The 13,591-nt window shown below is 60.6% G+C and overlaps 1 protein-coding gene across 1 annotated transcript; it reads left to right on the top strand.

Moving 5' to 3' along the window:
- Nucleotides 1–1,635: 1,635 nt before the first annotated feature.
- On the top strand, nucleotides 1,636–13,483 carry DUSP15 (dual specificity phosphatase 15). Its single transcript, XM_065032763.1, has 15 exons — nucleotides 1,636–2,105; nucleotides 3,615–3,648; nucleotides 5,025–5,107; nucleotides 5,512–5,561; nucleotides 5,898–5,972; nucleotides 6,427–6,598; nucleotides 6,710–6,907; nucleotides 10,225–10,464; nucleotides 10,913–11,102; nucleotides 11,294–11,337; nucleotides 11,631–11,733; nucleotides 12,067–12,168; nucleotides 12,251–12,646; nucleotides 12,784–12,902; nucleotides 13,019–13,483. Exons 1-15 carry the CDS (start codon nucleotides 2,085–2,087, stop codon nucleotides 13,157–13,159), a joined length of 1,968 nt encoding a protein of 655 aa, XP_064888835.1. The 5' UTR covers nucleotides 1,636–2,084; the 3' UTR covers nucleotides 13,160–13,483.
- The last annotated feature ends 108 nt before the right edge of the window (nucleotides 13,484–13,591 follow it).

Here is a 13,591-nt window from a genome sequence, read left to right on the forward strand (position 1 = left end):
GAATGGTGACCCAAGAGGTGTTTTGGCAGCACGTGCTGCGCAGACAGCGGTCGGGGCCCTGCTGCTCCCAGCACCTCGCTCTGCCGCTCCTTCCTGCGATTTCCTGTGTATTTTCCTCTTTTCCGCAGAACAAGTCATCCATCTATCTTGGTCTCGATTTCCCTGGCAGAGCACATACTTACCAGTTTCATAACAAAAGCGATGCCAGGATTCTTGTGAAATTCTTCCACAAATGATACTCTGAAGGCACTTTGAAGGCCTTTGGAACAAAGACACATTTTGTTGCCTGAGACTTTCCTGCTTCTCTTTCTAATGGCTTCCAAAAACCTCTCCACAGTCTTTGCTAAGCAGTTCTTCTGACTCAGATGGGTAAAAAAGAAATATAGGGTTCAACTCAACAAATGCTCCCACAGTCTGACTCACTTTAATTGCCCTTGAGAAGTTTCTGGGGATCAACTGCACCACATACTCTGAGGAGAAAAAGAAAAAATATGGATACCATTGAGAACTGCTGCTTCTTTGTGGAGAAGGCTCAATTTTTATCTTCTGTATCTCTGCATGAGCACAGCAAGCTAGAGCACAGCAGGCTGTACAAACCACGTCCTACCATTTCTCCTGCAGCATTCCCGTGCAGCCAGCACACCCCTCCGGGACAGACAGCACTGCCCACATCAGCGGGCAGCCGCTCCAGACCTAGATTTAAGCCTGCGCCTGGGCCTGGGTTTAAGCCCGGTCCTGCGCCCGTCCCCATGGCAACCGCGCCGCTGTGCAGCAGGGGGCGCTGGCGGGACCGGAACCCCGAGACTCCCGACCCGATCCCCCCCGTGTGTTTCCCCCCCTAGTGTGTTCCCTCGGCGTGTCCTCCTCCTGTGTGCCCCCCCCGCCCCGTGTGTCCCTCTTCGGTGTGTCCCCTCGGTGTGTTCCCTCGGTCCGCAGCCCCCCTTCCCGGGCCTGGCCCCCCGGAGCCTCAGCTCGGCCACCTCAGCCCTTCTCTGGTCTGCGTCCCCACCGTGCCCTGCCCCCGCCAGTCCCCTCGGTCCCACTCTCTGCATTCCTAACCCCCCACGCCCCATGTCCCCCCATCCCTTCTCATCCCGCTCTATGCCCCCATATCCCCTACCCTGTAGCCCCCCGTGTCCCCAAGTCTCCCACCTCGTGTCCCTCCACCCTGCACCACGGGTCCCCCACCCCACGTGAGTTCGCAGTGTGGCACTCCACAGGGCACAGGACAGAGGTCCCCCTAACCCCTGGCTCTGTCCCTGCTGCCATCCCCCTGCTGGGCAGGGATGGGGACCAGCACCTCCCCAGTCCCAGTAAACCCAGCAAGGTGCACATGGCTGCTGGGGCTGGTAGCAGCAAACTAAGTCTAAAACCTCCTAAAATCCAGCCCAACACATCACTCTGGGGTGCAGGGCGCAGACTGGGTGATGGGTGACAGGCAGCTCAACCGCCGGACCCCCGCTGGCACTGTCCGACCCAGGACACTCGCACAGACCCCCAGGCAGGGCGGTGACCTGTGTCACCTGCCTGCAGGTGGGCACTGCTGCCTGCTGTGGGCAGCCCGAGCTGTGCGGGGCCGGGGTCTGGCACACCCTTCGGTGGGAACAGGCAGGGGTGGGCATGTAACCGGCCGTTTCACTGCGTGGCCGCACAGACCTTCCTTGATGGAGCGGGACAAAGGTTTTCTTCTTCTCCCAACACTGCGGCCTTGTGCGGTGGCGACAGGCAGCGGTGACAGGCAGCAGCCGGCGCGGCCCCGCACTCCCACGCCAGGCACAGGGGGGAGTTTCTCCTCCTTTGTCTGCGCCCGGCGAGATCAGCAGCCGCAGCCGGGGAACGGCCTGGGCAGGACGGCGGCCGAGGTCCCCTCTGCCCCGGCACAGCCGCCACTGGCTCGGACTCGCAGGGGACAAAGCCACCCGCCGCGAGCAGCCATCCCGGGGGAGCCAAGCTCTTCATGACAGAAACCCAACCAGGAAGTGTCTGGAGCAGGAACAGCGGCTGCGCCTGGGGACAGGGAGGACGGCGACACTGGGAACAAGGACACCCGCAGCCCGTCCCCCCCGCAGTGCCCGCTGCCGGCCATGGGGAACGGCATGACCCAGGTAACGGGGACGCCGGGGCGGCTGCTCGGTGGGACAACCATGCTGGGGCGCCTTGTCCCAGCGCTGGTTCTGCTGTGCTGGGCAGCGTTTCACCTGCCAGCACCGGCCCCAGCACAGGGCTCGGCTGCAGGCAGCTCGCTGAGCAGAGGAGCAGGCAGGGACACTGTGCCAGCCCGGAGCTCATCCTGACAGCCCCCAGGGCTTGTAGGGGGACAGCGGTGACAGCAAGCCCCTCCGAGGGAGGGTGGAACCTTTCCCAATGCTTTAAAACCAAGGCACCAGCTCCCGAGCACTTGCCAGGAGCCCCGTGTGACCCCCAGGCAGGGGACAGGTGCTATTTTATGGTTATTTAGGCTTCCCCTTGTCACAGGTGAACAGAGACACCTTCTCCTTGCAAGAATCTCCATCTCCTAAGCTTTAAACAGCCCTCTCCAGTCCCAGAACTGCTCATACCTGGGGAGGCAGCAGTGCTGCAGACAGGCTGTACTGCCTCAGTTTCTCCAGCAATGAGGGGTTAGAAGGGTGTTGGGGACGAGAAAGTGCATGGCTCAGTGTCCTGCCCTTGGGAGCTGCTCTTGCTAATTGACACTCTCCCACCAGCTCATTTCAGTGCCACAGCTGCAAGTTAAAGGTGCCCTGGCAATAGAAAATTGATCTAAAAACTAAGGACTCATAAAATAAGCTCTCTTTAAGGTGTTCAACCAGGATGAGATAAGTGCAAGCCAGCTGTGCTGGTGGCAAGCACCTCTGCCTGCCCGGGTCCCAGGCACCAGGCATTGCAGGGAGGGGAACTGGCTGCACATGGGGGTGAACAGCCTGGGGAGCCTCACTGCCCAGGCTGGGAGACAGGGGAAATATAAAATAGCTCCAGGTAAGATGGGATACAAGGTGTCCTGCTTCTGCAACCGCAGAGCAATTAACAGAGGCATTGCCGAGTAATTATCTTTTAATCAGGAAAATAAGATGAAGACACAGTGCCCAGAGCAATCTGTTCTTCAGCTGTGAGAAATGGGCTCCCGGCAGCGCAGAGGGAGGGGAGCAGAGCTGGGGAGGACACCCCCATGTTCCCCCCAGGCTTCTCCATGCCTGTTGCTTCCCCGTCCCTCAGACAGCAGGACTTCTGCAGGCCATGGGTACAGTCCAAGGCTATATGGAGGCGTATGCAGCTTGCTGAGCTCAGATAAAAAGCCCCAACAAAGCGTTTATTGATAATAAGCAAGAGGAGCAATAAAAAAAAAGCCGTGGCTGACTCCCAGCCCCTGCAAGGGTACAGCATTGCACAGGTTGGGGTACCAGAGCTGCAGCTGGATGCCAGAGCAGCAGCAGCACCCGGGATCACTGGTGCTGGCACTGCTGTGGCCCCAGGCTGCAGGGCTGGTGATGGTCGCGTTGATGGCACAAATTTGGCATTTCTGACCAAGGTGACTGTTTCCCATGGGGGGCTCGGTGGAGTGGGTACCATGGCATGAGGTCACTGCTCACTCTGCCCTTTCTCCTTGTGTCCCGCAGATCCTGCCTGGCCTTTACCTCGGGAATTTCATCGGTAAGCGGAGCTGTGCCACTGCAGAGATATCCTCCCGCTGGGGAAGCTGGGTTTGGTGCCACAGGGCACTCCTTGCCTGCACACCCTGGCAGCACCTCCTGCCGGCGCTGCCCTCGGGTGAGCTCTGGGCTCAGCTTCTCCAGGGCTGGTCCAGCCCTGTGTGTGGGCTCAGGGGTGGTGTGTGAGCACATGATCCCTCATCTTCTATCTCGTGGGTAAGAGCAGCTCTCTCACCTGTTCTGCTCCCCATCATCCCAGTTTACTTGAACCCAGCTCAGGACATCCCTTGGCTGGCAGAGCCTCTTCCCCTGCCTGTCCTCAGCTGCCCCTGAGAGGGGCGAGTGTGGGGAGCTCAGTCCCAAGCAGATGCAGGTGCTGAGCCTTCCAGCTGGGTACCATGGGCAGAGATGGTGAAGAGTGGGGGCTAACTCAGGCTGCATCCTCCTGTGCCAGGGTTTCCTCGGCTACAGTGAGCAATTTTCCTGTGCATACCCCCCAGCACACTTCCTTGTGCCACGTTTGTTAAAATTCACATCATGCCATTAGCACATCACAGTCTGGATTTCTGAGCCAAGGTTTTACATCACGTGAAAGTTCAGAAGCCCAAAGCAATGAGATGGGAAAGTGTTAGTCCCCCTCTCCAGCAGCTCATGCAGCATCTGCTCATTGTGGTGTGAAAGGGAGACAGCAAGGAAGCTGCTCAGCCAGCGCGACGAGTGCGGTCCTCCCGCAATGTAACAACCCCTGTGCTGGACCGGTGAGCAGGATCCCAGCCAGGGTTGCTGAAGCATTAGTGAGGAGCAGGTCGTTGCCCCAGACAGCCGAGGGTACCCGAGTCTGTGTGCAGCTGCAGAGAGGACACACACATGGTGCTGCGAGTCGCTGCTTGGGTGTTTTCTGCAGCTTCCTCAGGTGATAAAGCTGAGCTCAGACAGACTGAACCAAACTCAGGGTTGACACGAACCGCTGCAGCTCTGCTTCTGTAGTTCACAAGATCAAGCAGATCCCTCAGGCTGCAGCAAGTCACATTGCTCTGTGTGTGTCTGCACAGGGGAGGTGCTGCCCCAGGCTGGGGACAAGCACAGGTGGGCGGGCAGCTGCCTGCTTGCCAAGGAGGGAGTTTTTCCATGCAGATGTGAATTCTCACCCCAGCACAAGCAGCAAGGTCAAGTCCCATCGGAGGGAGGTCTCTGGTTTGGTATCATGGGTTTGCATTCCAGATTTCCAGGGTGTGTTTGTGTATTTGCCTGTGGCACATAGGGGAGGTGATGTAGCCCATCTCTGGAGCAAGGCTTCGCTGGGCTGGGAGCACAGCAGATGTGCCTGTGGGAAGAGTAAGAAACAAATACACACTAATATCTAGTTTTGTCCTTTAGATGCCAAAGACCTGGAACAGCTGAGCCGGAACAAGATCACCCACATAATTTCAATCCATGAATCTCCCCAGCCCTTGCTGCAGGTAGGATCCCATGCCCAACACCACCGTGTAGATCTCTGTAGCTCCTTCCAGGCTGCAGCGTTTTCCTTCCCCCTTTGAGCACCCCACAGCACATCCACCTCTCCCCGGTCAGTGGTCCCAGAGGAGCTGCACAGCCCCTCCAGCATGGGAAACTGGCCATATCATTATTATAACCTGGCCTTGAACGCTAATGGGAAGCAATTTCCAGCCTCATCTTGTTTCCCATCCCCTCCCACAGCCGCCTGTCCCCCAGTGCCCCCTCAACCCAGGCAGAGAGCAGCACTGTCCCCACCCAGGGACACTGTGTTAGGGGGTGAAGACCAGACCCTGCCAGACCAGCTGTGAGCCTGCACAGCACCCCCACCATAGCGCCCAAGTCTTTCCTCTTCATTTGTGTCTTCCAGGACATCACCTACCTCCGCATCCCCCTGCCCGACACCCCTGAGGCCAACATGTGAGTACCAGGGGATGCTGGGGGCACACAGGAGTGCTGGGGAGTACAGGGCAATCAAGGGGGAGGGCTCAGGGCACCCCTAGACCTTGAGGTGCTGCCTCCAGCGCCTCAAGTGCAGAGACCTGTAGGCTGGAGGCACGATGCCCCATGCTGGGGACAACCTCCGGACCCCAAGAGCATCTCAGCTCAGGTCTCAGCAGCTGCTGGCTGCGTCCATAAAGCAACAAGCAGTTTATGTTAGTGCTTCTTCCTCAAACATGCAATGCTGTGCTGCCTGCAACCTAAAAATCCTGTTCCATCCATGAAGTCCTTATTCTGGTTTATTTCTTCTGCTAGCAAGAGGCACTTCAAGGAATGCATCAGTTTTATCCACCAGTGTCGCCTGCATGGAGGGAACTGCCTCGTCCACTGGTAACACTTATTTCTCAGTATCCAATGCCATGTCCCCCCAGGACAGCAGAGAAAAAAAGACCCAGCCCCTTGTCTCTTATTTTGGCAGATCAAAGCCAGCCTGGGTCAGATGGCTCCGTGCCCACAGATTCACCCTCGGCTGTGGCTTGTGCCTCAAACCAAGTGGGATCCCAGCAGCCCTGGGGATGGGGCAGCTTTTCACTGCTGCTGGGCGAGCGGGAAGAGGGGGGTTTGGGGCAGGCAGCCAGGCAGAGCTGCTGCTCTCGCTACCCTGGGAAGGAATGGGTATTTATAGGCACTGACAGAGAGGACCTTGGAAAGGCTCAGGGCTCCTGGAGAGTCAGTTCTCAGAGAAGAGGAACCGAAATAGCTGAAGCATGAGGGTGGAGGAAGGGGCAAGCGCAGGGTCAGGTTGTGCTGCTGTCAGCAGCTCTTCTGCCCTTTCCCTTGCCAGCCTGGCCGGCATCTCCCGCAGCACCACAGTGGTCGTTGCCTATGTCATGGCTGTCACGGAGCTGAGCTGCCAGGATGTGCTGGACGCCATCCGTGCCGTCCGGCCTGTTGCCAACCCCAACCCCGGCTTCAGACAGCAGCTGGCTGAGTTCGACGGGAGTGCAGCCCGCAAGGTGGGACCAACCCTCAGAGCTGCCGGGGGAAAAAGGGTGCTGCCCCGCTACCCTTGCTTGGACCTGCCCTTGGAAACAGGCACCTTAGTTTGCTTCTTCCTCCTTCCCCAGGTCCGCAGGCACCTGAAGCAGAGATATGGGACATCAGCTTTCAACGATGAGGAAGAAATCAAGGCCCTGCTGCCTGCAGGGAGAGGAGGAGCATCCAGGACAGAGGGAGCTCTGCAAGGACTGGTCCCAAGAGCCAGGGACATCAGGAGCACGACTCCCTTCCTGCTGCGGGTGAAGAGGACGTTCTCCTGCATCCCGGCTTGTCTGAAGTGACACCGGCCAAGGGAGAGCAGCAAGAATCACCCAACAGCCTGGGAGAGACGGAGGAGCCGTGGCGCAGCGGGCCAGGGGAGCACTGCACAGGGGAGCTGCGGCAAGTCCAGCTCCTTCCTCTCTTCTGTGGTGCGAGCGTGCCATCCTCTGTCCCAGCTCTCCTCTGTCGGGGTGGGATCCACGCGCACTGCTGCGCTCTGCAGCACTCGCCGGGCTCAGCCTCTTTGTGTCTGGCATATTTGGGATACCCAGTGACGCCCCTCAGGTCACCGTGGGCTCTGGCTCGGGGCAGAGCAACACAGGGGGGTTCTCTTCTGCCACAGAGCCAGCACCCAGGAGATGCCAGCAGCAGCTTTAGCACTTGGGTAGCCACTGCACAAGCCTCAGGATGCGCAGGAGAGACGGTTTTCCCACCAGCAGCACCAGCTCGTGGCACAGAGGCAGCTGTGGAGCAAGGGGGTGCAGGGGCAAATGATGCGGCTGCACTAGCTCCCAGCAAGGGCCCAGCTCCAGCCCGGCCAAGCATAAGCACTGAGCAGCACTGTAGCTTTAGAAGCCCATCACACCCTGTTCCCATCCACCCCAGGGCACAATCTTTAAAAGGTGGGAACTAAGCGTTTAACCTGGCCAGACCTCACTAAAGCAGAGCCTTAAGCCATTTTTCTGAAAGACTTTCTGCATCCCCCCAGTAATAAACACCTCTTGTCCACCATGCCTGGGGCACAGCCTGACTCCCTGTGATGGCCAGATCAGAAGTGGGACAGGGTGACACTGAGAAGAACAGTCCCAACATGGCACAGGTCTGGGGGCTGCTGCTGGCAGCTCTCTGCAGTGCAGGGAGCAAGAGGGAAGGAGCACAGTGGGCTGGGGATAGTGGCACATATGGACAGAGGACCACCCTGCTGCCTAGGGTAAAGGTTACAAGAGAGGCCAGAAGCCTGGTTGACACAGCAGGGCTCCCCACAGGGACAGGGTCTGCTCCAGGAGAGGCTGGGCAGCCACAGGTGGACACTCACCTGTAGCCTGTTTCGCCTCAGCACTCACCAGGTCTGGAAGCACAGGCAGGAGTCCAGGAGCCTGCAGGCACTAGGAACAATGGCAGCCTGACCCCAACTCATCCCCAGCCCTGTCCTATTTACACCTTTCCCTGGAGCAGTCCCAGGTGTGGAAGATGCTGGGGCTGCCCAGCTGGGTCATCAGCATTTCCCCTGCAGGGAGCTAGAGCAAATTTCTGGGGTCCCCCTTATCCCTGCCACCCCTGGGCAGAGGCGTTTACATCCAGAGTTTTTCTGTTCACATTGTAAACCCATGGCAAGGCCATACACAGGGCAATGGTATCTCCAGCCCAGCTCTACCGCACTGCAAAATCTATTTATTTTGGCAGATCCATTTTGCACAACTTGAAAAACCTGGGTGAGTGCAGGGTTAGCTGTGGGTTAATGTTTTACTCCTTTTGAAGCACATTTTGGCATAAAAAGTTTAAAGGTTAAGCGGCTTTGCCTTCCCCATGCAGGGAGCAGCACAGCAGGGAAACAGCTCCTGAGCATCTTCGCTGACACCGGGTAATTAGATCCCATGGGTCCTACGTGTCACCGCATGTCTGTCACACCAGATGAAATTCCCTGCTGAAAAAGGATTATCCTGTCGGGCTGGGGCTGGCGAACGAGCCAGTGGCTACGATTATCTCCCAGCCTTGGCTGTAATCTGTGCAAACCCTTGAGAGTTGCTGTGCAATGACCCCTCGCCACCGTACGATTTCCGAGGCTGAACGGGGACATGCAGATCTTCCTCAAAGGGTCGGTCCGTCCTGGGCCCTTTTCCTGGAATGCGGCCCCTGACCTGCCCAGACTTGGGGCAAAGAGGGGGCCAGGGCGCTGCCCCGATGGCAGCACAGCCCGCTGGAAATCCCCGTGTCACTGGTGTGATGCAGAGAGCAAAGCAACTTCCTGCACCGCCCCGAGAGCTGCCAGTGCCAGCCTGGCCACGGCTGCACCGGCAAGTGGCAGCACCAGCAAGCATGACCCAATGCTGGCTGGGGTGGGGGGTTCTATTTGCTGCCCCTCTCCCCCTCCCCAAACTGGGCCTCCACCATCTCCTCGTGCTCAGAGCTGTAGTGCTGGCACCGCTGCCTCCTCCTCCTCCTAGGCAGGGACAGCAGCACTGCAGGCAGACCCCTGGTTATCAGTGGCCCCGTACCCAGGGGAGGGGCGGGCAGGGCAGGCAGGCTCAGGCAGGGTGGACAGGCTTTGCTCTGGGATAAAGAAACTGAGATAGGCTCAGTAAGGAGAGTAAACCCCTGCCAGCGTGGCTGGCTTGTACACCTGTGTGCCTCCATGTGGCCTTGGTACCATGCGGGAAAGCCCGGGGCCAGGCGCTGTGCTGCTGCTTATTCATTCCGAGGCTTTGCAGCCCTGAGCAGCCTCATGTCTCCTCCTGATGAGAAGTGACTTTCTGTGACTCAGAGCTGGAAAGGAAACCCAGTGGGCTGCCAAAGGAGACCCGGCGGGCAGAGGAGCTGGGTTTCCCCACATGGTGACACGTGGCTCTGCAGTGGTGACGGAGGAACCAGCACCAGTGTCACGCCAGGGTGGCCCAATGAGCCCAGACCGTAAAGCCCACCCGGCCCATGCCCTGCTGCAGGGGGGGTCACACCGCCAGCCCTGCTCCAGCATAGCCCTTTGCAAGGGCAGCCAGATGGTGCGTGGTACCAGCCAGCTCCATCCCTGCCCCCTCAGGGTGAAATCCCTCTTCCTCCTGAAAGGACAACCGAGCTGGGCTCTGAGCTCGGAAGAGAGACAGACAGACCCTCCTGGGAGCTGTGGCATTGAGGAAGGATGCTGGGGAGCCAGTTGGAAGTGAAAGGGATGAGACCCTGCACTGGGCCCAGCCCTCTCCACACGCTGGCACCCATCTCACCCATGTGCACCAGCGCTTGCACCCACCCCCCTGCAGAGCAGTGTGGACACGGGAAGCCGTTTCCCGAGGTGTGGGAAGGCCAGTGCCCAGAAGTGCCGTGATCACGGGTGCTGTCTCCTTGGTGGGGACAGCTCCTGCCGGGAACCCCAGGGCCCGTGGGATAAAATCAAGCTCCTCGCCAGCCTCCGGCAGCCTCTGGCACGGCTCATCTCGGCCCTTCCCACCCGCTGTCCGTTCAGCTCAGCACCCAGAGCTCTGTACCCTCTCCCATGGGTGCAAGGTGCCTGTCCCCTCTCCCGTGGGCAGCCCCGTATCTTTCCCCCCGCCCCCCGGGCTGGCGGCCCAGCCAGACCCGGCAGCGTCAGGCGGGAAAGGGAAAGTGAAAGTCGGCTCCGCGCTTTCGCTTTCGCCGCCCCGGCACGTTCCCTCGGGGCGGCGGGGCCGGGGCCGCCATGGCGGAGCCGGGGGGACCCATGCGGCTGAAGGAGTGGCTGATCGCGCAGATCGACAGCGGCCGGTACCCGGGGCTGCGCTGGGAGAACCGGCACCGGACGCTGTTCCGCATCCCCTGGAAACACGCGGCCAAGCAGGATTACCGGCAGCAGCAGGACGCCGCGCTCTTCAAGGTACCCACAGCCCCACGGGACCCTTCCTGCCCGAGGAGCAGCCCCGGGACCCCCCACCCAGATCCGTGTGTGCCCCCGGAGCTCCCACCCAGCTCCATGCGCACCCTTGGGGCTGCCCACTACTCAGCTCCATGTGCACCCCTAAGAACCCCTACTTGACTCCATGCACACCCCTGAGAGCCCCCCTTCCAACTCAGTGCAAACCCCTGGGGCTCCCTGTTGCTCAGCTCCATGTGCTCCTCTGGGACCTCCCCACCCAGTTCTGTGTGTCCCCCTCGGATGCCCCACCACCCAGCTCCCTGCAGCCCCCCAGGACACACAGCCATGGCTCCCCACTGCCCCCCACCCAGCCCCAGGGGACTTGTATCCCTGTGACCCCCTTGGACAACAGAGCAGGGGGCTGGGGTGCGGGCAGCTCCTGCAGCACAGGGCACCGTCTTTCTGGCAGGCTTGGGCCATCTACAAGGGGAAGTACCACGAGGGGACGGACAAGGCTGACCCCTCCACCTGGAAGACACGTCTCCGCTGCGCCCTCAACAAGAGCACCGACTTCCAGGAGGTGCCTGAGCGGAGCCAGCTGGACATCTCCGAGCCCTACAAGGTGTACCAGATTGTGTCTGAGGGCACCCGGGATGCAGGTACATTCCTGCCGTCTCTCCTCCTGCACGACACTTGGGGCTGGTGCCTGCACCGAGCCCTGTGTCCTGCAGACATCACCCTTCCTCCCTGCTCCTCTTCGTCCCTGGGTGTCCTGGGCAGCCAGGCTCCTTCCTGGCGGCTGTTTCTGCTGTTGGCCAGGAGCTGAGCTGGTTTTCCTTGCTCTCCCCAGAGAAGGACGGTGACACACAGTCCCCAGCTGGAGAGGATCAGCAGGTGAGGCAGCCCCCCATCCCCTTCCATCTGCCGCGGGAACTGCCTGGGGGCTGGAGAAGGTGGGAGCCCCAAATCCCCCCTTGTCCGCTGGCTGCTCCCCTGCCTGCACACTGCCTGCATCCATCCTGCTGGGCAGCTGGGTCCCCTGAGCATCATTGCGGGTCCCCTGTGCCACACAGCTGCCAGACCGAGGCAGGGGATCTGCTGGCACACAGGGCCTGTGGTGGGGGCAGAACCTGCTCAGGGCTCCCCACTGCCAGCCCAGCCCTCACTGCAGCTGCTCTCTGCCCCAGGCCAGCACCACGAGGAGCCTGGAGGAGGAGAACCAGAAGGGCACGATGGAGACGTGCCACATGTCTCCGCTGCCTCTACTCTCTACCCACCCAGCTGAGCGAGGTGAGGAGGGCCCCCGTCAGTGGGACAGGGCTGGGGGCAGGGATCACATGCTGCCCAGCAGGAGCGACCCTGCTCTCCGCAGCCCTGCACCCCGTCCCTTGTGCCAGCAGTGCCGGTGGGGCTGGAAACCAGGGCTGGGGGCTCCCTGCCTGCTCCAGAGTGATGCCACCTGATCATGTGCTTATGGACTTTAGCAAGGCTCAGTAACCAACAGCAGCAGTGGGAAGGACCTTGCTGCACACCTGGCCCAGAGTCTGGGGCTGGGATGGCACCCAGGAACCCCTGGGGACAGCTGCCTGTGTCCTTTTGCCACCTTGTCTCTCCCTCGTCCAGGGTACCACGTGAGGGGAGTTTTCTATGGCTGGAACCCAACTCACAGCCACCTCCTCCCCGGACCCATGTCCTATGTTCCTGTGGAGGACGTCAACCACTCAGGTAGGATCCATGCTGGCCGGGCAGTGCCCTGGGTGTCTCCTCCAGCCAGGCTGCCCACAAGCTGACCCTCCCCTCACTCCAGACTGCTGGCTCCACGTCCGCCTCTACTACTGTGATGTGCTGGTGAAGGAGGTGACCACCCGCACGGCCGAGGGCTGCCGCATCACCTCCCGTGCTGTACTGGCTGACAGCGAGCGCCTCTACGGCCCCTCCTGCATGGAGCAGATCGAGTTCCCCTCACCACGGGCACTGGGTGGCACTGGCCGGGGGACCGGCATGACCACTGTGCTGGAGAGGCTCCTGCCCCATCTGGAGCGGGGGGTGCTGCTGTGGGTCGCACCTGAGGGCGTTTTCATGAAGCGGCAGTGCCAGGGCAGGGTGTACTGGAATGGGCCACTGGCCCCGCACAGGGACTGGCCCAACAAGCTGGAGCGGGAGAAGACCTACAAGCTGCTGGACACGCAGCAGTTCCTGCAGCGTAAGTGCCGCCTGCCGCCCTGGGCACATGGCTCTGCCGGCCCCAGTCCTGCGAGCCCCTGATCCCCCAGGGATGGGGACAGGTCCTGCTTGGGGCTGTGGGGACCCCATGTCCCCTGACAGGTTGGTGTCTTGCAGAGCTGCGGGGGTACCTGAGCCATGGGCAGCCCGCACCGCAGTACCAGATCCACCTGTGCTTTGGAGAGGAGTATCCCACCAGCACCAGGAGCCACTTCCAGAAGCTTATCATGGCCCATGTGAGTACTCAGTGGGGCTGGCGCTGGCGGCATTTGTGTGCCAGGTGCTGGGGCCGTCACGGTCTTGGGGACACGCGGACCTGTGCTCGTCCTCCGTCAGCTCTGTCCCTCCACAGGTGGAGCCAGTGTTTGCGCGGGAGCTCTTCCATCACGCCCAGCGCATGGGGCCGATGCTGCTCCGAGACTCCCCTCAGCCCTGCGCCCCTGGTGCCTCCAGCCACATCATCCGTGTCCTCAAACAGCTCTGCCAGCCCTGAGCCAAGTGGGCGGCGGGAGAACCCAGTCATGATGAAGCCTGGGAGCGGGGTGCTCTGCCCTGCCATGGCCCCGCTCCAGCTGTGAGCCCCTGAGCTGGCACATGTAGGGTGCTCAGCGCCACAGGGCAAGACACAGGTGGGCTAGGAGGTGGTGCTGCTGCCCCCACACAAAAGCCTGTATTTATTCCCTGGGAGCCAGCCGGGTAGGATTCGCTGTGTGCTTGTTCGGTGAGCCAGGCCAGAGCCAGCTCAATCCATCCTCATGCCTTGCACTGCCAGGACTCGCTGTTTGCGAACCTCAGAAATAAAGGCTGTGTTTCAGTGCTGCTGGCTTTGGCGTGGGGGGGCTGGTGCTGGTCCGAGAGGTACACAGGCTATTGGGGGAGCTGAGCTGGGGCACAGCGTGAGCTGACCCCCTGCCATGCATGAGTC

This window comes from Columba livia, chromosome 16, assembly GCF_036013475.1.
Source record: "Columba livia isolate bColLiv1 breed racing homer chromosome 16, bColLiv1.pat.W.v2, whole genome shotgun sequence".
NCBI classification, from domain to species: Eukaryota; Metazoa; Chordata; class Aves; order Columbiformes; family Columbidae; genus Columba; species Columba livia.